This window comes from Cherax quadricarinatus, chromosome 31, assembly GCF_038502225.1.
Source record: "Cherax quadricarinatus isolate ZL_2023a chromosome 31, ASM3850222v1, whole genome shotgun sequence".
In the NCBI taxonomy this organism is placed as follows: Eukaryota; Metazoa; Arthropoda; class Malacostraca; order Decapoda; family Parastacidae; genus Cherax; species Cherax quadricarinatus.
This window is the reverse complement of record NC_091322.1, coordinates 36,795,199-36,819,423: the sequence shown is the minus strand read 5'-3', so window position 1 is coordinate 36,819,423 and position 24,225 is coordinate 36,795,199. Positions and strand designations below refer to the sequence as shown.

The following is a 24,225-nucleotide window of genomic DNA, read 5'->3' as shown; positions in this document are numbered from 1 at the left end:
GCTCATCCACAATTTTACATTCTGTCTTACCTCTAATTCTTTCAATAATAACCCTACCGTACACTTTTCCTGGTATACTCAGTAAACTTATTTCTCTATAATTTTTACAATCTCTTTTGTCCCCCTTCCCTTTATATAAAGGGACTATACACGCTCTCCCCCAATCCCTAGGTACCTTTCCCTCTTTCATACATTTATTAAACAAAAATACCAACCACTCCAACACTATGTGTCCCCCTGCTTTTAACATTTCTCTCATGATCCCTTCAGTTCCAGCTGCTTTACCCCCTTTCATTCTACGTAATGCCTCACGCACCTCCCCCCCACTCACATCCTGCCCTTCTTCACTCCTAAAAGATGATATAACTCCCTGGCAAGTGCATGAAATTACCGTCTCACTTTCTTCGTAGACATTTAAAAGTTCCTCAAAATTTTCTCGCCATCTACCCAAAACCTCCCTCTCCCCATCTACTAACTCCCCTTCTCTGTTTATAACTGATAAATCCATTTGTTCCCTAGGCTTTCTTAACTTGTTTAACTCACTCCAAAATTTTTTCTTATTTTCATTAAAATTCCTTGACAGTACCTCTCCCACTCTATCATCGCTCTCCTTTTGCACTCTCACCACTCTCTTCACCTTTCTTGTACTCTCCATATACTATACTCTTCTTATAACACTTCTGCTTTGTAAATACCTCTCATAAGCTAACTTTTTCTCTTTTATCACACCTTTTACTTCATCATTCCACCAATCACTCCTCTTTCCTCCTGCACCCACCCTCCTATAACCACAAACTTCTGCCCCACATTCTAATACTGCATTTTTAAAACTTTTCCAACCCTCTTCAACTCCCCCACTACTCATACCTGCACCAGCCCACCTTTCTGCCAATACTTGCTTATATTTCACCCGAACTTCCTCCTCCCTTAGTTTATACACTTTCACCTCCCTCTTACTTGTTGTTACCATTTTCCTTTTGTCCCATCTACCTCTTACTCTAACTGTAGTTACAACTAGATAATGATCAGATATATCAGTTGCCCCTCTATAAACATGTACATCCTGGAGCCTACCCATCAACCTTTTATCCACCAATACATAATCTAACAAACTACTTTCATTACGTGCTACATCATACCTTGTACATTTATTTATCCTCTTTTTCATAAAATATGTATTACTTATTACCAAACCTCTTTCTACACATAGCTCAATTAAAGGCTCCCCATTTTCATTTACCCCTGGCACCCCAAATTTATCTACTACACCCTCCACAACATTTTTTCCCACTTTAGCATTAAAATCCACAACCACAAGTACTCTCACACTTGGTTCAAAACTCCCCATGCAATTACTCACCATTTCCCAAAATCTCTCTCTCTCCTTTATACTTCTCTCTTCCCCAGGTGCATAAATGCTTACTATATAACCCACTTCTCACATCTAACCTTTATTTTACTCCACATAATCCTTGAATTAATACATTTAAAGTCCCTCTTTTCCTGCCATAACTTATCGTTCAACATTATTGCTACTCCTTCTTTAGAAACCCCTGACCTAATCCCATTTATTCCTCTCTCTATATGGATATATATATTCTGGTTAGTAGGTTGGTAGACGGCAACCGCCCAGGGAGGTACTACCACCCTGCCAAGTGAGCATAAAACGAAAGCCTGTAATTATTTTACATGATGGTAGGATTGCTGGTGTCCATTTTTCTGTCTCATAAACATGCAAGGTTTCAGGTACGTCTTGCTACTTCTACTTACACTCAGGTCACACTACACATACATGTACACGCATATATATACACACCCCTCTGGGTTTTCTTCTATTTTCTTACTAGTTCTTGTTCTTGTTTATTTTCTCTTACCTCCATGGGGAAGTGGAACAGAATTCTTCCTCTGTAAACCATGCGTGTTGTAGGAGGCAACTAAAATGCCGGGAGCAAAGGGCTAGTAACCTCTTCTCCTGTATATATTACTAAATGTAAAATGAGAAACTTTTGTTTTTACTTTTGGGTCACCCCGCTTCGGTGGGATACGGCCGGTGTGTTGAAAGAAAGATATACACCTACCATCCGACTTACGACCGAGTTCGGTTCTGAGAAACCAGTCGAAAGTCGAAATGGTCATAAGTCGAACTTTACTACTGAATATCAACAAAACATTTTTGTAATGATTTTATTTTATTGTTTTATTTTGGTATTTCATGTTTTACTTTACTTTTTATGTTGTTAGTACTGTATTTTTACTGTAAGGTTTAGGATAAACACTGTGTACAACACAAATAGTTGTTTATTTCCCAGAAATTTGGCATAAAAAGCAAGGTCATAAGTCGAGTGGTCGTAAGTCGAGCAGGTCGTAAGTCGGATGGTAGGTGTATATATTATAGGTAGTAGGTTGGTAGACAGCAACCGCCCAGGGAGGTACTACCATCTTGCCAAGTGAGTGTAAAATGAAAGCCTGTAATTGTTTTACATGATGGTAGGATTGCTGGTGTCCTTTTTTCTGTCTCATGAACATGCAAGATTTCAGGTACATCTTGCTACTTCTACTTACACTTAGGTCACACTACACATACATGTACAAGCACATATATACACACCTCTCTGGGTTTTCTTTTATTTTCTTTCTAGTTCTTGTTCTTGTTTATTTCCTCTTATCTCCATGGGGAAGTGGAACAGAATTCTTCCTCCGTAAGCCATGCTTGTTGTAAGAGGCAACTAAAATGCCGGGAGCATGGGGCTAGTAACCCCTTCTCCTGTATATATTACTAAATGTAAAAGGAGAAACTTTTGTTTTTCCTTTTGAGCCACCCCGCCTCGGTGGGATACGGCCGATGTGTTGAGAGAGAGATATATATATCCTAGGTAGTAGGTTGGTAGACAGCAACCGCCCAGGGAGGTACTACTGTCCTGCCAAGTGAGTATAAAATGAAAGCCTGTACAGTGGTCCCTCAACAATCGTCCAGCCTGAAAGTCGTCCATTTCGGAAATAGTCCCGTTATTTCGTCTAAACACTGGCTCGCAAATAGTCCATTAACTCGCTAATTGTCCTTCGTCCGGGATGGGTACTCACGCTCTGAGCCGCCTGGGCCTGCCTTTCCAGGCAATGTGCCATTGTTTACCAGTGAGTGACGGTCCCCTCACATGCTCCTACGAAATATTTCATAGTATTTCATTGATTTTAGTGCTTGCAAGTGCTAAGTAAGCTACCATGGCTCCAAAGAAAGCTTCTAGTGCCAGCCCTTTGGTAAAGAATGTGAGAAACACATAATTTATGAAAAAGTTTGTAGAAAAATACAAAGGTGGTGGTGGTAGAGTGGAAGCAGTTGTGATAGTGGTTGATGGTGCTAGTGATGGTGGTAGAAGGTAGTAGTGATGGTGGTAACAGTTGTCATAGTGGTAGAAGGTCGTAGTGATGGTGGTAGAGGGTTCCTTCTTTAGTGATTCAGCGATTCTACCAACTCCTCCAATGTTGTTGGAGTTATATAGGGCTACAGAAAACACTGCCGCCTCAGCTGCTGCTTCACCACCATTATGGATGGCTTACTCATCAACAACAGCCTTCAATAAAGGTAACTGTCATGTTGAATGTTCATTCTTTTGTGCATGTAAATCTATCTTCTAGGTAAAAAAAAAAAATTGTTGTTGATACTTCTGGGTGTCTGGAACGAATTAGTTGTATTTACATAATTTCTTATGGGGAAAATTGATTCGAAAATCGTCTATTTCGATAATAGTCACACTTCCAGGAACGGATTAAGGACGATAATTGAGGGACCACTGTAATTGTTTTACATGATGGTAGGATTGCTGGTGTCTTTTGTCTGTCTCATAAACATGCAAGATTTCAGGTATGTCTTGCTACTTCTACTTACACTTAGGTCACACTGTACATGCATGTACAAGCATATATATACACACCCCTGTGGGTTTTCTTCTATTTTCTTTCTTGTTCTTGTTTCTTTCCTCTTATCTCCATGGGGAAGTGGAACAGAATTCTTCCTCCGTAAGCCATGCGTGTTGTAAGAGGCAACTAAAATGCCGGGAGCAAGGGGCTGGTAACCCCTTCTTCTGTATATATTACTAAATGTAAAAGGACAAACTTTCGTTTTTCCATTTGGGCCACCCCGCCTTGGTGGGATACGGCCGGTGTGTTGAAAGAAGAAAGAATATACATATATATATATATACATATATATAGTAGTAAGGGAGAAAAAGTTAGCATATGAGAAGTTTTTACAAAGTAGAAGTGATGCAAGGAGGGAAGAGTATATGGAGAAAAAGAGAGAAGTTAAGAGAGTGGTGAAGCAATGTAAAAAGAGAGCAAATGAGAGAGTGGGTGAGATGTTATCAACAAATTTTGTTGAAAATAAGAAAAAGTTTTGGAGTGAGATTAACAAGTTAAGAAAGCCTAGAGAACAAATGGATTTGTCAGTTAAAAATAGGAGAGGAGAGTTATTAAATGGAGAGGTAGAGGTATTGGGAAGATGGAAGGAATATTTTGAGGAATTGTTAAATGTTGATGAAGATAGGGAAGCTGTGATTTCGTGTATAGGGCAAGGAGGAATAACATCTTGTAGGAGTGAGGAAGAGCCAGTTGTGAGTGTGGGGGAAGTTCGTGAGGCAGTAGGTAAAATGAAAGGGGGTAAGGCAGCCGGGATTGATGGGATAAAGATAGAAATGTTAAAAGCAGGTGGGGATATAGTTTTGGAGTGGTTGGTGCAATTATTTAATAAATGTATGGAAGAGGGTAAGGTACCTAGGGATTGGCAGAGAGCATGCATAGTTCCTTTGTATAAAGGCAAAGGGGATAAAAGAGAGTGCAAAAATTATAGGGGGATAAGTCTGTTGAGTGTACCTGGTAAAGTGTATGGTAGAGTTATAATTGAAAGAATTAAGAGTAAGACGGAGAATAGGATAGCAGATGAACAAGGAGGCTTTAGGAAAGGTAGGGGGTGTGTGGACCAGGTGTTTACAGTGAAACATATAAGTGAACAGTATTTAGATAAGGCTAAAGAGGTCTTTGTGGCATTTATGGATTTGGAAAAGGCGTATGACAGGGTGGATAGGGGGGCAATGTGGCAGATGTTGCAAGTGTATGGTGTAGGAGGTAGGTTACTGAAAGCAGTGAAGAGTTTTTACGAGGATAGTGAGGCTCAAGTTAGAGTATGTAGGAAAGAGGGAAATTTTTTCCCAGTAAAAGTAGGCCTTAGACAAGGATGTGTGATGTCACCGTGGTTGTTTAATATATTTATAGATGGGGTTGTAAGAGAAGTAAATGCGAGGGTCTTGGCAAGAGGCGTGGAGTTAAAAGATAAAGAATCACACACAAAGTGGGAGTTGTCACAGCTGCTCTTTGCCGATGACACTGTGCTCTTGGGAGATTCTGAAGAGAAGTTGCAGAGATTGGTGGATGAATTTGGTAGGGTGTGCAAAAGAAGAAAATTAAAGGTGAATACAGGAAAGAGTAAGGTTATGAGGATAACAAAAAGATTAGGTGATGAAAGATTGAATATCAGATTGGAGGGAGAGAGTATGGAGGAGGTGAACGTATTCAGATATTTGGGAGTGGACGTGTCAGCGGATGGGTCTATGAAAGATGAGGTGAATCATAGAATTGATGAGGGAAAAAGAGTGAGTGGTGCACTTAGGAGTCTGTGGAGACAAAGAACTTTGTCCTTGGAGGCAAAGAGGGGAATGTATGAGAGTATAGTTTTACCAACGCTCTTATATGGGTGTGAAGCGTGGGTGATGAATGTTGCAGCGAGGAGAAGGCTGGAGGCAGTGGAGATGTCATGTCTGAGGGCAATGTGTGGTGTGAATATAATGCAGAGAATTCGTAGTTTGGAAGTTAGGAGGAGGTGCGGGATTACCAAAACTGTTGTCCAGAGGGCTGAGGAAGGGTTGTTGAGGTGGTTCGGACATGTAGAGAGAATGGAGCGAAACAGAATGACTTCAAGAGTGTATCAGTCTGTAGTGGAAGGAAGGCGGGGTAGGGGTCGGCCTAGGAAGGGTTGGAGGGAGGGGGTAAAGGAGGTTTTGTGTGCGAGGGGCTTGGACTTCCAGCAGGCATGCGTGAGCGTGTTTGATAGGAGTGAATGGAGACAAATGGTTTTTAATACTTGACGTGCTGTTGGAGTGTGAGCAAAGTAACATTTATGAAGGGATTCAGGGAAACCGGCAGGCCGGACTTGAGTCCTGGAGATGGGAAGTACAGTGCCTGCACTCTGAAGGAGGGGTGTTAATGTTGCAGTTTAAAAACTGTAGTGTAAAGCACCCTTCTGGCAAGACAGTGATGGAGTGAATGATGGTGAAAGTTTTTCTTTTTCGGGCCACCCTGCCTTGGTGGGAATCGGCCGGTGTGATAATAAAAAAAAAATAAATATTTATTTATTTCCACTAATATAAGTTGTCCATAAAGTGAGAAGAAATAAATAATAATTACAACATAATAATAATAATCTTTATTTCTGTAAGTGCATGTACAAGGTGTACAGGCCTAGCTGACATCAATGACATACTACTATATAGAAAGTCCCTTGTTATGCAGAACATTTTGGGCAAATGAGGTCAGTTTTCCTCAGGATGCAACCCACACCAGTCGACCAACATGCAGGTACATATTTTACTGATAGGTGAACCCAGACAGCAGGTGTCTTAAGGAAACACGTCCTAATGTTTCCACCCGTACTGCGGATCAACCCACAGACCTCAGTGTGAGCTGACTGCACTAGCAACTGAGCTACATATGCTCTTAAACAAAAAAAATATGATATAAAGGTTTGAAACTTCAATTAGTCAACTCCTCAAATTCAAGAGGGTTAGGCTCCATGAGGACCTCATGAATTCAGAATAAGTGAATACCACTAAATTCTTTGCATAATTTTTTTATTGAAATTAGGGCTAATTTTTTGTTTCAGAAACCACGTCTCTTTAAATTTGGTCTAATATGGATAATATTGACATTCATAAGAATGTTAAAGAAAAAGATATTTGAGAATGGAAAATCTATTATGTACAATTTGAGCAAAATCCTATGGTTAGCTTTCAGCTTAGGGGTCATGCACCAAATAAAAAAAAAAGTACAGTGGTACCTCGGGATACAAACTTAATTCGTTTCAGAAAGCTGTTTGAGTGCCAATACCGAATGAATTTGTTCCCATAAGGAATAATGTAAATTAGATTAATCCGTTTCAGACCCCCAAAAATACAGTTACAAAAGCACTTACATAAATACACTTACATAATTGTTTGAGTTTTGAGCTGTTTGTATCCCGAGGTACCACTGTATTGCGAAAAAATTCACAAATGATTGAAGCTACTCACCAGAAGCACTATGCTAAAAAAATTAACACTCTAAGCATGCAAATTAAAGGTTTTGACAGCATTTATTTTCATTTTACTATAATTAATAAATGCTTAATACCATACTGTAATAATATGTACAGTACTGACTAAGATGTGAGTGAATTTTAAAAACTTACAAACTTTCAGCTCCAATTATATCACACCTAGATACACTATTCTAAAATCAATGATAATTTACCTCCTCTGCACCAGCATCTCTTGCTTCCAATGTTATTGGCCGGCTACTGGAGATGGTAAAATGCCGTCTCTTCTCTTTAGGCACTGCACGCCGATGCTTTTCTGCCTCTGAAGCCATTTCCTTTATAATTTCTTGTGCTGCAGCACTTTTGAACACAGGGGAGGGAGGGTCCGACTTGGAAGGGGATACTGGGGGGGTTTGGTCAGTTTCCCGAGCAAAACCAAAAAGCTGTTCATGTGCACTCAATGGCCGGTCTTTGGGGTTCTCAGTCTACAGGAGCAGAATAAAATGAAAAGCCATGCATTACCAGTAAAGTCTACATAATCATCATACTAAGGATTGAAGGAAATGAGAAATTACCAGGGGGGCATAGCACAAAGAAAATTTAAGATAAACAAATACAGTACTGAATGATGTTCTGTTTAAAGTAAATAATCAAAGTGTACTATGAAGAGTAATACAACAAGGAAGTACAGTACTAAAATAATCTTGAATAAAAACATACATGCATGTTTTTCTTTGATCATAAGTTGAAAAACAGGAATATGCAAAATAAAAATGTGAAATGAGGGTGACAAACTGCATATATGCATAAAATACTTCCCCAAAAATGCCTACCTTAGATTTCCAACCTGCTGACTTCTTGAGAGCTAAGTTGCTTGGCCGTGACATTGTTGCAGCATTTCCCACACTCGTTCTCATCATAGCTGCCATCATGCTCACTCTCTCTCCTGGACCATTACGTCCATAGTTACGAGGTAATGAGGCAGACCTTAAAACATAGAAATTAAAATGACAAAACATTTATAAAAGAGAAATGTTTACAGATACTTGATATTAGCACATTTCACGATAAAATATATTATTACAAAATACCTTGATGCAAATGAAGGAATTTGAGGTTCATTTTCAGCATCTGATATACCATCACTTTCAACATCATCTTCTAATAAATGTGTTAAGCTTGAGTCTCCAATTGTAACACGCTTCCCTCCTGTACCTCGATCTTTCTTTCGTTCAGTGGATTCTCTCTTGACTATTCGTACGGTCTTGATTTCTAAAGGCTTTTCTTTTGGAAGAATACCTGCAAAAATATTTAGCCTGGTATCCATTTCATATGCTGGTATCTAATAATAATAAGACAGTAAAATTTTCACCTTGCTTAAATTTACAAAATTAAAAGGCATCGTAAAATCTTAAAGAATTAATACATAAATGTAACAAAAGAATTATATCTGAATTTTTTTTTTTTTTAACAAGTCGGCCATCTCCCACCGAGGCAGGATGACCCAAAAAAGAAAGAAAATCCCCAAAAAGAAAATACTTTCATCATCATTCAACGCTTTCACCTCACTCACACACAATCACTGTATTTCCAGAGGTGCTCAGAACACAACAGCTTAGAAACATATACCTATAAAGATACACAACATATCCATCCAAACTACTAATATCCCAAACCCCTCCTTTAGAATGCAGGCATTGTACTTCCCATTTCCAGGACTCAAGTCTGGCTATATAAAAATAACCGGTTTCCCTGAATTCCTTAACTAAATATTACCCTGCTCACACTTCAACAGATCGTCAGATCCCAAATACCATTCGTCTCCATTCACTCTTATCTGACACGCTCACGCATGCCTGCTGGAAGTCCAAGCCCCTTGCCCACAACACCTCCTTTACCCCCTCTCTCCAACCTTTTCGAGGACAACCCCTACCCTGCCTTCCTTCCCCTACAGATTTATAAGCTCTCTATGTCATTCTTTGATCCATTCTCTCTAAATGACCAAACTACCTCAACAACCCCTCTTCTGCCCTCTGACTAATACATTTATTAACTCCACACCTTCTCCTAATTTCCACACTCCGAATTTTCTGCATAATATTTACACCACACATTGCCCTTAGACAGGACATCTCCACTGCCTCCAACCGCCTCCTCGCTACTGCATTCACAACCCAAGCTTCACACCCATATAAGAGTGTTGGTACTAATATACTTTCATACATTCCCTTCTTTGCCTCCATAGATAACGTTTTTTGTCTCCACATATACCTCAACACACCACTCACCTTTTTTCCCCTCATCAATTCTATGATTAACTTCATCCTTCATAAATCCATCCGCCCATCCTTCATAAATCCATCCGCCGACACGTCAATTCCCAAGTACAGTGGACCCCTGCATAGCGACTTTAATCCGTGCAAGAGGGCTCATTGTTATGCGAAATGATCGGTATGCGAATGAATTTTCCCCATAAGAAATAACGGAAATCAAATTAATCCGTGCAAGACACCCAAAAGTATGAAAAAAAAAAAATTTTACCACATGAAACGTTAATTTTAATACACACAAACTGAAAAAGGCATGCACAATTACATGACATTTACTTTTATTGAAGATCTGGTGATGATTGATGGGATGGGAGGAGGGGAGAGTGAGTGTTAGTGTTTAGAAGGGGAATCCCCTTCCATTAAGACTTGAGGTGTCGAGTCCTTTTCTGGGGTTACTTCCCTTCTTCTTTTAATGCCACTAGGACCAGCTTCAGAGCCACTGGACTTCTTTCGCACAACATATCTGTCCATAGTGGCCTGTACCTCTCGTTCCTTTATGACTTCCCTAGTGTTTCACAACATTGCCAGTGTAATAATCACCAGCACGGCTTGCAATAGCTGTGTGAGGGTGATTTTCATCCACGAAGGTTTGCACTTCAAGCCACTTTGCACAGATTTCCTTAATCTTTGTAGTAGGCAATTTCTTCAATTTCTCTCTCCCCTCCTTCGAACCAGTTTCCTTAGGTCTGGCCTTTTGCTGTTGAAGTTGATCTATCAGCTCATCAGTGGTTAGTTCTTCATTGTCCTCCTCCACCAACTCTTCCACATCATCCCCACTAACCTCCAACCCCAAGGACTTTCCCAATGCCACAATGGATTCCTCAACTGGCATAATCCTCTCAGGGTTAGCCTCAAACCCTTCAAAATCCCTTTTGTCTACACATTCTGGCCACAGTTTCTTCCAAGCAGAGTTCAAGGTCTTCTTAGTCACTCCCTCCCAAGCCTTACCTATAAGGTTTACACAATTGAGGATATTAAAGTGCTCTCTCCAAAACTCTCTTAGAGTCAGTTGAGTTTCTGAGGTCACTACAAAGCACCTTTCAAACAGAGCTTTTGTGTACAGTTTTTTGAACTTTGCAATAGCCTGCTGGTCCATGGGCTGCAGGAGAGGAGTGGTATTAGGAGGCAAAAACTTCACCTTAATGAATTTCATGTCCCCATAAAGTCGCTCTGCCACGTCTGTAGGATGACCAGGGGCATTGTCTAACACCAGGAGGCACTTAAGTTCTAATTTCTTTTCAGTTAGGTAATCTTTCACATTGGGGGCAAATGCATGGTGTAACCAGTCATATTATTATTATTATTACAATCAAGGGGGAAGCGCTAAACCCGGAGGATTATACAGCGCCTGGGGGGGTATGTGGAAGGCATTCAGGCTTAATTTGGGGAACTGGAGCATAGATCCAATTCCCTAAATCAAGAGCCCCTCACCAACATCAAGGAACCTTCCTTGAGGGGATAACCAGTCATAGAAAAAGTCCTTAGTGACCCATGCCTTACTGTTTGCCCTCCACAGCACACACAAATTCTCCTTGAGGACATTCTTTTGCCTGAACGGTCTGGGAGTTTCAGAGCGATACACCAATAAAGGCTTCACTTTGCAATCACCACTAGCATTGGAACACATCAACAAAGTAAGCCTGTCTTTCATAGGCTTATGTCCTGGGAGTGCCTTTTCCTCCTGAGTAATGTAGGTCCTGCTTGGCATTTTCTTCCAAAACAGGCCTGTTTCATCACAATTAAACACTTGTTCAGGTTTCAGTCCTTCACTGTCTATGTACTCCTTGAATTCCTGCACATATTTTTCAGCTGCTTTGTGGTCCGAACTGGCAGCCTCACCATGCCTTATCACACTATGTATGCCACTACGCTTCTTAAATCTCTCAAACCAACCTTTGCTGGCCTTAAATTCACTCACATCATCACTAGTTGCAGGCATTTTTTTAGTTAAATCCTCATGCAACTTCCTAGCCTTTTCGCTTATGATCGCTTGAGAGACGCTATCTCCTGCTAGCTGTTTTTCATTTATCCACACCAATAAGAGTCTCTCAACATCTTCCATCACTTGCGATCTCTGTTTCGAAAACACAGTTAAACCTTTGGCAAGAACAGCTTCCTTGATTGCCTTTCTGTTGCCCACAATAGTAGCGATGGTTGATTTGGGTTTCTTGTACAACCTGGCCAGGTCGGCGACATGCACTCCACTTTCATACTTATCAATGATCTCTTTCTTCATCTCTATAGTAATTCTCACCCTTATTGCTGTAGGGTTGGCACTAGAAGCTTTCTTGGGGCCCATGGTCACTTATTTTTCATATAAAATCACCAAAAACACTGTAATAATACGAAATGTTCCGATTGTATGCTTGGATGTTACCGCGGAGGCTGGCTGGTAAACAATGCCACTGGCGGCACATGTGAGGCTGGCTAAGGGCGCACACTGGACGTGTCTCGGACGAACAGTGGTGAGCGGGTTTTTGAGCGGTATGCGAGGCAAAATTTTTGCGATAAAAGCGAGCGGTATGCGGATTGAACGTTATGTGATGCCGACGGTATGCGGGGGTCCACTGTATCTGAAAACACTCACTTCTTCCATACTCCTCCAATGCAATTTGATATCCAATTTTTCTTTATCTAAATCATTTGATACCCTCATCACCTTACTCTTTTCTATGTTCACTTTCAACTTTCTACCTTTACACATACTCTTAAACTCATCCACTAACCTTTGCAATTTTTCTTTAGAATCTCTCATGAGCACAGTATCATCAGCAAAAAGCAACTGTGTCAATTCCCATTTTGTATTTGATTCCCCATAATTTAATCCCACCCCTCTCCCGAACACCCTAGCATTTAATTCTTTTACAACCCCATCTATAAATATATTAAACAACCATGGTGACATTACACATCCCTGTCTAAGACCTACTTTTACTGGGAAGTAGTCTCCCTCTCTTCTACACACCTTAACCTGAGCCTCACTATCCTCATAAAAACTCTTTACAGCATTTAGCAACTTACCACCTATTCTATACACTTGCAACATCTGCCACATTGCTCCCCTATCCACTATCATATGCCTTTTCTAAATCCATAAATGCAATAAAAACTTCCCTACCTTTATCTAAATACTGTTCACATATATGCTTCAATGTAAACACTTGATCTACACATCCCTTACCCACTCTGAAACCTCCTTGCTCATCCGCAATCCTACATTCTGTCTTACCTCTAATTCTTTCAATTATGACTCTACTGTACACTTTTCCTGGTATACTCAGTAAACTTATTCCTCTATAATTTTTACCATCTCTTTTGTCCCCTTTCCCTTTATATAAAGGGACTATACATGCTCTCCGCCAATCCCTAGGTACCTTCCCCTCTTTCATACATTTATTAAACAAAAGTACCAACCACTCCAACACTATATCCCCTCCTGCTTTTAACATTTTTGTCATGATCCCATCAGTTCCAGCTGCTTTACCCCCTTTCATTCTACGTAATGCCTCACGCACCTCCCCCACACTCATATCCTGTTTTTCTTCACTCCTAAAGGATGGTATACCTCCCTGGCCAGTGCATGAAATTACCGCTTCCCTTTCTTCGTTGAGATTTAAAAGTTCCTCAAAATATTCTCGCCATCTACCCAAAACCTTCATCTCCCCATCTACTAACTCCTCTACTCTGTTTTTAACTGACAAATCTATTCGTTCTCTAGGCTTTCTTAACTTGTTTAACTCACTCCAAAAATTTTTCTTATTTTCATTAAAATTTCTTGACAGTGCCTCTCCCACTCTATCATCTGCTCTCCTTTTGCCCTCTCTCACCACTCTCTTCACCTTTCTTTTACTCTCCATATACTCTACTCTTCTTATAACACTTAGAGTATATGAAGAGTAAAAGAAAGGTGAAGAGAGTGGTGAGAGAGTGCAAAAAGAGAGCAGATGACAGAGTGGGAGAGGCACTGTCAAGAAATTTTAATGAAAATAAGAAAAAATTTTGGAGCGAGTTAAACAAGTTAAGAAAGCCTAGAGAACAAATGGATTTATCAGTTAATAACAGAGTAGGGGAGTTAGTAGATGGGGAGATGGAGGTTTTGGGTAGATGGCGAGAATATTTTGAGGAACTTTTAAATGTCGACGAAGGAAGGGAAGCGGTAATTTCATGCACTGAATATGTGGATAAAATGAGTTGAATCTCAATATTAAAAATGAAACTTTTAGGTAAGTGGGAAAATAAAGTGATATCAGTGAAGAAACTGAAGGGGTTCATTTTAAAGAGAATAATAAATAAGCTAATACTACTCAGGAGTGTTAAAGATTAATATGGAGTAAACAGGTCAATGTAAATAAATACTGCATTTCATATTTCCATAAAATTGCATTTTACATTTGCCATTCTATACACTGTCTGGCACTTGGTGCATCAGTCCTGTTCATTAACCCTTTGACTGTTTCAGTCATATATAAACATCTTACAAGCCAGTGCTTTTAACGTATTTAAACTCTAAAATTTTAGTGGCTTCAAATCAAGTGGGAGAAAGCTGGTAAGCCCACATATGAGAGAATGGGGCTGTGTGGTCAGTGTGTGCAGTATAAAAAAAATCCTGCAGCATGCAGTGCATAATGAGAAAAAAAACCTCCGACCGTGTTTTTGGATTAAAACGCTGACTTTGAGGTGTATTTTTGTATAGTATTTATGGTTGTATTCTCGTTTTCTTGGTCTCATTTGATAGAATGGAAGACATATTACAGAAACAGAGATGATTCTGACTGGTTTCATGATAAAAAGGACCTTGAAATTGAGCTCAAATTAGCAGAAATGTTCAACTTTGTCAATGTTCAAAAATAAAGAAATGACCTCATTGTCCAATAGTGTCCAATTAGCCATTCTAATATGCAGTCATGAATGGGTTGTCATTATTTATACAATTATTACAATAATGCAGTAGTCTGTTGAACAGTAAATCTTCTATTTTTTGTGAATAAAAATTCAAAATAGAAAGCAAGAGTAATACAAGAGGGGTCTGGAGACGTGACTGATGAACAGAGAAAATGTTATTTTATTGTCAGGAATGTCTGGCATCTTGAAATTGGCATCTTTCTTAATTTGCATGAAATTGGCCAAATTGCCAATTTCTGACCACTTTACTGGGTAGGTGAAATAGATAAATGAGCAGTTTCTTGTACTAAGTCAATAGAACAAATGAAGTTCTAGAGAACAGCTATGAGTTTGGTCAACTGGAACAACGGAATTGGCTGAAAATAGGGCTCAAAGTGGGCGAAATCGCTGATGCACAAACATCGCCGAGATCACTAACTTCATGAGAACATAATTCTGTAAGTTTTCCATCAAATTTCGTACTTTTGGTGTCATAACGTCGGGAAAAGATTCTCTATCATTTCATAAGAATTTTTTTTTTTTTTCAAAAATTTTGCGACACAGAGAGACGCTTTAGGATTTGGGGTTGCGACAGTCTAAGGGTTAAAGATTTTTTCATCTTTTGCAAATACATATGTATGTTCAATTGTTTGCACAGATTTTTATTTATTCTGACAATTTAAAAAATGAAAAATATTACCAGGACAAACAGTAACCTTTCTAGAAGTCAGCTGGTAATATTTCCTCACCAGGATATTTCACCTCTTACTGCTGTAATTCACTGCAATGAATTGCATTTTATACTTATTAAAACTTTCTTTAAATCTGCCATCAGCCCATCAATGCCTTTTTTTAATAATTTGTGACTGTCACAGTAGGTTGAGGAACTTACTAATCAAAAACTAAACCTACTACCAGTTAGTAGCTTTTTACTTTCTTAGTATGTTTTAGCTACATATTTTTTAATCACATATTCTATTATTTTCACAATGTTTGTCAGTGACAGGTCTACACAGTCAACTTTTTTTTTTAATATTGCAATTTTCATTTGTAGGAGAGAGGAAGAGCCAGTTTTGAGTGTGGGGGAAGTTCGTGAAGCAGTAGGTAAAATGAAAGGGGGTAAGGCAGCCGGGATTGATGGGATAAAGATAGAAATGTTAAAAGCAGGTGGGGTTATAGTTTTGGAGTGGTTGGTGCAATTATTTAATAAATGTATGGAAGAAGGGAAGGTACCTAGGGATTGGCAGAGAGCATGCATAGTTCCTTTGTATAAAGGCAAAGGGGACAAAAGAGAGTGCAAAAATTATAGGGGGATAAGTCTGTTAGAGTATACCTGGTAAAGTGTATGGTAGATTTATTACTATAGGTAGTAGGTTGGTAGACAGCAACCGCCCAGGGAGGTACTACCGTCCTGCCAAGTGAGTGTAAAACGAAAGCCTGTAATTGTTTTACATGATGGTAGGATTGCTGGTGTCCTTTTTTCTGTCTCATGAACATGCAAGATTTCAGGTACGTCTTGCTACTTCTACTTACACTTAGGTCACACTACACATACATGTACAAGCACATATATACACACCCCTCTGGGTTTTCTTCTATTTTCTTTCTAGTTCTTATTCTTGTTTATTTCCTCTTATCTCCATGGGGAAGTGGAACAGAATTCTTCCTCCGTAAGCCATGCGTGTTGTAAGAGGCGACTAAAATGCCGGGAGCAAGGGGCTAGTAACCTCTTCTCCTGTATATATTACTAAATGTAAAAGGAGAAACTTTCGTTTTTCCTTTTGGGCCACCCCGCCTCGGTGGGATACGGCCGGTGTGTTGAAAGAAAGAAAAGATTTATTACTGAAAGAATTAAGAGTAAGACGGAGAATAGGATAGCAGATAAACAAGGAGGCTTTAGGAAAGGTAGGGGGTGTGTGGACCAGGTTTTTACAGTGAAACATATAAGTGAACAGTATTTAGATAAGGCTAAAGAGGTTTTTGTGGCATTTATGGATTTGGAAAAGGTGTATGACAGGGTGGATAGGGGGGCAATGTGGCTGATGTTGCAGGTGTATGGTGTAGGAGGTAGGTTACTGAAAGCAGTGAAGAGTTTTTACGAGGATAGTGAGGCTCAAGTTAGAGTATGTAGGAAAGAGGGAGATTATTTCCCAGTAAAAGTAGGCCTTAGACAAGGATGTGTGATGTCACCGTGGTTTTTTTTTTTTTTTTTTCAACAAGTCGGTCGTCTCCCACCGAGGCAGGGTGACCCAAAAAAAAGAAAGAAAATCCCCAAAAAGAAAATACTTTCATCATCATTCAACACTTTCACCACACTCACACATTATCACTGCTTTTGCAGAGGTGCTCAGAATACAACAGTTTAGAAGCATATATGTATAGAGATACACAACATATCCCTCCAAACTGCCAATATCCCAAACCCCTCCTTTAAAGTGCAGGCATTGTACTTCCCATTTCCAGGACTCAAGTCCGACTATATGAAAATAACCGTGGTTGTTTAATATATTTATAGATGGGGTTGTAAGAGAAGTAAATGCGAGGGTCTTGGCAAGAGGCGTGGAGTTAAAAGATAAAGAATCACACATAAAGTGGGAGTTGTCACAGTTGCTCTTTGCTGATGACACTGTGCTCTTGGGAGATTCTGAAGAGAAGTTGCAGAGGTTGGTGGATGAATTTAGTAGGGTATGCAAAAGAAGAAAATTAAAAGTGAATACAGGACAGAGTAACAAAAGAGATTAGGTGATGAATGATTGGATATCAGATTGGAGGGAGAGAGTATGGAGGAGGTGAATGTATTCAGATATTTGGGAGTGGACGTGTCAGCAGATGGGTCTATGAAAGATGAGGTGAATCATAGAATTGATGAGGGGAAAAGGGCGAGCGGTGCACTTAGGAGTCTGTGGAGACAAAGAACTTTGTCCTTGGAGGCAAAGAGGGGAATGTATGAGAGTCTAGTTTTACCAACGCTCTTATATGGGTGTGAAGCATGGGTGATGAATGTTGCAGCGAGGAGATGGCTGGAGGCAGTGGAGATGTCATGTCTGAGGGCAATGTGTGGTGTGAATATAATGCAGAGAATTCGTAGTTTGGAAGTTAGGAGGAGGTGCGGGATTACCAAAACTGTTGTCCAGAGGGCTGAGGAAGGGTTGTTGAGGTGGTTCGGACATGTAGAGAGAATGGAGCGAAACAGAATGACTTCAAGAGTGTATCAGTCTGTAGTGGAAGGAAGGCGGGGTAGGGGTCGGCCTAGGAAAGGTTGGAGGGAGGGGGTAAAGGAGGTTTTGTGTGCGAGGGGCTTGGACTTCCAGCGGGCATGTGTGAGAGTGTTTGATAGGAGTGAATGGAGACAAATGGTTTTTAATACTTGACGTGCTGTTGAAGTGTGAGCAAAGTAACATTTATGAAGGGATTCAGGGAAACCGGCAGGCTGGACTTGAGTCCTGGAGATGGGAAGTACAGTGCCTGCACTCTGAAGGAGGGGTGTTAATGTTGCAGTTTAAAAGCTGTAGTGTAAAGCACCCTTCTGGCAAGACAGTGATGGAGTGAATGATGGCGAAAGTTTTTCTTTTTCGGGCCACCCTGCCTTGCTGGGAATCGGCCAGTGTGCTAATAAAAAAAAATAAAAATAAAATTTTCATTTGTACATTACTCTTTGATAGCAAAATCTCAAAAACCCAAGAGTGCATAAATTACTTCATATGAATGCATTTAAATGAACTTTAATCCTATAAATTATGATGAAAACCCTTTGAGCGCACTGGGTAACCAATGTCATGCGTGTCTGCATAGTATATGTATGGTAGTGTCGTGTAACCTACCGTAATATCTCTTCATTCTGTCATCAGCATCATTAATATCTAGATGACCTGCAGACTGTTGTTCCTCTCCGTCAGGCTTGTTATCATCAGCATCACGATCTAAACCAATCATGGCTTCCATATTTATATCCCCATTCATCAACGGCTGAAATTAACAAAATATATTCGAATCTTCTCAGCTAAATTAAAAAGACTAGAATCATTAAATCACAAAAATAAGCAATCTATTTTTTATCATAGGATGCTTTAGTTCATTTGAAAATTTACCTTGAAGGCATTTGGCATAAAAAAAATAAAGAAATATTGCCCTACATTAAGTTACCTGTCTTCGTTTTGGTTCTCCAAAGGATGACTGTGAGTGAAGATATCCAAGATCTGTTTGATAAGGATCTGTCAATCCTGTCTGACCATCAAGATGTTGATTATAAGAGCGCATATGTTCAGGTGGAGGCGGAGGTGGAGGATATTCAGAGTCATTGAAGTCAGGACTTTCAGGGTAGTCACTGGGGCTCACCTGTAAAATAATAATAATAAACTATATTTCTAAACATTTTGGGAATAGGCATTCTGTGTTTTATATAATATTTATTTACCGAATTAGGTGGCAGATCAATTTTCCTCAATTTTTATGACAGGAAAATGTGTTCAATTTTTTTTCACTGCTGCTTTGCCAGTTAATCATGAGTGTGTTAGTTACCACATGAGCTGCATGATCCACAAGCAGCTAATAAAAAAGGATTCTGTGTTCTAATGAATCAATGACTATCTTAGAAAAATGAAAATAAACTCACCACTAAAGCCATTTCTTCCCCTTTATCCTTCTTACTAAAATAAATCTGAATAATACTTAAATACTGCAATACAGTTAATTTTTACAGCATTTTCTGTTCATCACTTGCATTAAATTTTTGCATATGTAAACATTTTTATGAACATTTTCTTTGTGTTTAGGGTAATATTTTGTGAAGGAATTCAGGGAAACTGGTTAGCCAGACTTTAGTCCTGAAAGTGGGAAGCACAACGCCTGTACTTTAAAGGAGGGATTTGGGATACTGGCCGTTTGGAGGAACATCTAAACTGTCGTATCTGAGAGCCTCTGCAAAGACAGTCATTATGTATGAATGATGGTGAGAGTATTGAATGATGAAAGGTTTTCCTTTCTTCTTGGGTTTTTCTTCCTTTTTGGGCCACCCTGCCTCTGTGGGAAATGGCCGATATGTTAAAAAAAAAAAAAATTCTTTTTGCTTAAGACCATTAAACGGAAAATAATTAACCACAAGATTTTATTCAAAATATACCTGCGGTATACCTGTGTGGTTTGATAGGTTTTCTACCATCACAGCCCAGCCTGAGGCCAAACTTTTCTGGTGATGATGTTGGAAGCCTGATTGCCTACATATTCATCACACTTTTTGATCTGGCATTTGTCAAAGAGAGTGCTCTAGTTTCCTCTTAAAAACTCATACCAACAATATTTTTGGTATCTAGATGTTGCAACAGTGTTTTATTATTGTGCCTACAGCATCTCTGCATTTCACTAAGTCTATTTTACACTTTGTTCCATATTTCTCCTTCCAGTACAGTGTTGTGGTAGCATGCAGGTTTCAGACTTGGCCCTTAAGTAATTTTCCATGTATATAGTATTAGGTATCACATCCTTTGCTCCAAAGAGGCATTTCCAATAGGTTAAATGCTGTATTGGCTGATTTGGTATGTCTTCCAGCTCCAATATCTCTCCGGTCTTGAATAGTACCATCAACAAAGAATAATTTTCTAAATGAGACAACACAAGCAATTTGAATAGTGTCACCGTTAGCATTACTTCTCGTGTCAGTCACTGACTGTTCCATACCCAAATCTGCTTTCTTTCTATAAAGTCTTTATGAAAATGAATGTCTAAAATTCTGAAAAGTAATCTTAAAAAAGAAAAAAAAATTATTCAGCATTTTTAAAATCCAACACACACTTATTCCCCATCAAAGTTAGATAATCAATGATTTATTGTATAGAAGAATCTTCTTTCAACAAACCGGCTGTATCCCATCGAAACAAAGTGACCCAATAAGAAAAACGAAAGTTTCTATTCTAAACTTTAGTAGCATATACAGGAGAAGGGGTTACTAGCCCCTTGCTCCTGGATGTAGAAGAATATAGACAGATAAATAATTGATGTTATGAAGGGACAGGAATAGATATATGGATCAATTACGAAAAGAAAAACAAACACTTTCCTCCACTTTGATAAACAATGGCTATAATTTAAGATTTTAAAGGAAATCACAGTACAGTGGACCCCCGGCATACGATATTAATCCGTTCCTGAGAGCTCATTGTATGCCAAAATTATCGTGAGGCGATTTAATTTTCCCCATAAGAAATAATGGAAATCAAATTAATCCGTGCAAGACACCCAAAAGTATGAAAAAAAAGTTTTACCACATGAAATATTAAGTTTAGTGCACACAAACTGAAGAAGACATGCACAGTTAGTAGTACTCTACTAACAACAGAATACATGACACTTACCTTTAATGAAGATCTGGTGATGATTGATGGGATGGGAGGAGGGGAGAGTGTCGAAGTTGTTATTGTTTAGAAGGGGAATCCCCTTCCATTAGGACTTCAGGTAGCAAGTCGTTTTCCGGGTTGACTTCTCTTCTTCTTTTAATGCCACTAGGACCAGCTTGAGAGTCAGTGGACTTCTGTCACACAACATATCTGTCCATAGAGGCCTGTACCTCTCGTTCCTTTATGACTTTTCTAAAGTGGTTCACAACATTGTCATTGCAATAGTCACCAGCACGGCTTGCAATAGCTGTGTGAGGGTAATTTTCATCCATAAAGGTTTTCACCTTTGTCCACATTGTACACATTTCTTTAATCACTGAAGTAGGCAACTTCTTCAATTTCTCTATCCCCTCCTCTGATAGGTCTGGCCTCTTGCTGTTGAAGATGATTTAGCAGCTCTTCATTGTCCTCCTCCACCAACTCTTCCACATCCTCCCCACTAACCTCCAACCCCAAGTTCCCCAATGCCACAATGGATTCCTCAACTGGCATACTATTCCCAGGGTTAGCCTCAAACCCTTCAAAATCCCTTTTGATCCCCACCTTTGTCCTCTGAAGCAGAAGCAGTTTCCTCAGGTCTGGCCTCTTGCTGTTGAAGATGATTTAGCAGCTCATCAGTAGTTAGTTCTTCATTGTCCTCCTCCACCAACTCTTCCACATCCTCCCCACTAACCTCCAACCCCAAGGACTTCCCCAATGCCACAATGGATTCCTCAACTGGCATACTATTCCCAGGGTTAGCCTCAAACCCTTCAAAATCCCTTTTGTCTACACATTCTGGCCACAGTTTCTTCCAAGCAGAGTTCAAGGTCCTCTTAGTCACTCCCTCCCAAGCCTTACCTATAAGGTTTACACAATTGGGAATATTACAGTGATCCTTCCAAAACTCTTTTAGAGTCAATCGAGTGTCTGTGGTCACTTCAAAGCACTTTTGAAACATAGCTTTTGTGTACAGTTTCTTGAAATTGGAAATGACCTGCTGGTCCATGGGCTGCAGGAGAGGAGTGGTATTAGGAGGCAAAAACTTGACCTTAATGAAGCTCATGTTCTCAGAAAGTTGCTCTGCCAAGTCTGTAGGATGACCAGGGGCATTGTCTAATACCAGGAGGCACTTAAGGTCTAATTTCTTTTCAATTAGGTAATTTTTCACATTGGCGGCAAATGCATGGTGTAACCAATCATAGAAAAAGTCCCTGGTGACCCATGTCTTAGTGTTTGCCCTCCACAGCATACACAAATTAGCCTTAAGGACATTGTTTTGCCTGAATGCTCTGGGAGCTTCTGAGTGATACACCAATAAAGGCTTCACTTTGCAATCACCATTAGCATTGGCACACATCAGAAGAGTAAGCCTGTCTTTCATAGGCTTATGTCCTGGGAGTGCCTTTTCCTCCTGAGTAATGTAGGTCCTGCTTGGCAATTTCTTCCAAAACAGGCCTGTTTCATCGCAATTAAACACTTGTTCAGGTTTAAATTCTTCACTGTCTATGTAATCCTTGAATTCCTTCACATATTTTTCAGCTGCTTTTTGGTCCGAACTGGCAGCCTCACCATGCCTAATCACACTATGTATGCCACTACGATTCTTAAATCTTTCAAACCAACCTTTGCTGGCCTTAAATTCACTCACATTACCACTAGTTGCAGGCATTTTTTGAATTAAATCCTCATGCAACTTCCTAGCCTTTTCACATATGATCGCTTGAGAGATGCTATCTCCTGCTATCTGTTTTTCATTTATCCACACCAATAACAGTCTCTCAACATCTTCTAACACTTGCGATCTCTGTTTCAAAAACAGACATGCACCTTTTGCAAGAACAGCTTCCTTGATTGCCGTTTTCCTGGCCACTATAGTAGTGATGGTTGATTGGGGTTTGGTATACAACCTGGCCAGCTCTGACACACACACTCCACTTTCGTACTTTGCAATTATCTCTTTCTTCATTTCCATAGTAATTAGCACCCTTTTTCTTGCAGGGTTGGCACTAGAAGCTTTCTTGGGGCCCATGGTGACTTATTTTGCAGAAACAAGCACCAAAAACATTGTGATAATATGGAATGTACCGAATGTATGCTTAGATGCGAGCACACTGGCTGGCTTGTAAACATTGGCACACACAGGGCAGTTCAGGCCACACGTGGATGCGTCCAGGACGAATCGTGTGTGGTGGGTTTTTTAACGAGTGGCGAGGCAAAATTTTTGCATTAAAATGTATCGTATGCCGGATTTAACGTATACTGATGCCATCGAATGCCGGGAGTCCACTGTACAGGAGGGCCCTGCTTATACAGCAGGTTAGGTTCTGGGCTACTGCTGTAAAGTGAAACACAGCCTTTTTCCACATTCTAATGAATATAAAAGCCTGATAACATGTTTACACTATCATATATTAAGTGAGCAACAGAGCTAAAAAAAAAATTGCATACACAGTACACACATTACTTACCTTAAAATATTTTCATCCTTAGCTTATAGTGTGTGGTGAATATATTTGTCATAGGAAGTCAGAATAAATGAAGAATAGGTGTAACTGAAAACTGCTGCATTAGCGAAACACTGTAAAGTGAAGCACTGTAAAGTGGGGCCTGCCTGTATTTAAATTTTTAGTTTACTTCTCAAACAAACCTGAGAGATATTAGTTAAATGTATTATGTTATAAAAAAAATACCTCTCCTACATATCCAGTAGCATTAACATAGACTGGAGGATTGCTCCTTCTGCCATCTTCAGGAGGGTCCATCCCTCTATCCCGAGTAACCATTGCATCCAAATCTGTTTCTAGCCAGGTGCTGTGAGTTCTCCGTCTTGCAGGCACAGGTGCTGCTCCAACCATACCTGTTGGTGATGGTCGGATTTCTAGGCCAGGATTAGCTGATGTTAGTTTTTGGATCTGTAAAGGAAATAAAATTTGTGTATTAAATTTTGATTCAAATTATTGAGAAAAGTATGAATCCTGATATTAACTACAGATAAAATAACTGGCTGGACAATCACACTACTGGACAAAAATTCATAACTCCTCATTTTGTCCATACTGATAATGTTTGGCTGTCTTCTGAAGTATCGGGTTAAGTCTGCTAACTCTGGTGCTTGTCCAGTACGGGCCAAAGCAGCCACGTCCGGGACATGCCTGTTTTCATTGTTCTCTGAGCCATAGGCCACCAGTTCCAGTTTGTGTGTGCTCACTCACATATATACTCTTTATTCAGTCTCTAATTTTCCTTGACTTTAAAGCATTTTATGTGACTTTATTAATGTATTAAATAAAATGCAATCAAAAAT

The 24,225-nt window shown here is 39.6% G+C and overlaps 1 protein-coding gene across 21 annotated transcripts in view; it reads right to left on the bottom strand.

The window, feature by feature from the left end:
- The window catches only part of LOC128697010 (uncharacterized), a 1,143,041-nt gene that overhangs the window by 56,365 nt on the left and 1,062,451 nt on the right, over positions 1 to 24,225 (bottom strand). For 20 of the 21 annotated variants that reach the window (XM_053788515.2, XM_070090364.1, XM_070090365.1 and 17 more), the window contains 6 exons: positions 23,612 to 23,833; positions 18,694 to 18,885; positions 18,372 to 18,516; positions 8,431 to 8,638; positions 8,173 to 8,326; positions 7,555 to 7,824 (listed from right to left, as the gene is read on the bottom strand). In XM_053788515.2, coding sequence (XP_053644490.2) covers positions 7,555 to 7,824; positions 8,173 to 8,326; positions 8,431 to 8,638; positions 18,372 to 18,516; positions 18,694 to 18,885; positions 23,612 to 23,833 — 1,191 coding nt within the window. The remainder of the gene's footprint in view (positions 1 to 7,554; positions 7,825 to 8,172; positions 8,327 to 8,430; positions 8,639 to 18,371; positions 18,517 to 18,693; positions 18,886 to 23,611; positions 23,834 to 24,225) is intronic. The other variant, XM_070090360.1, reaches the window with a different exon arrangement.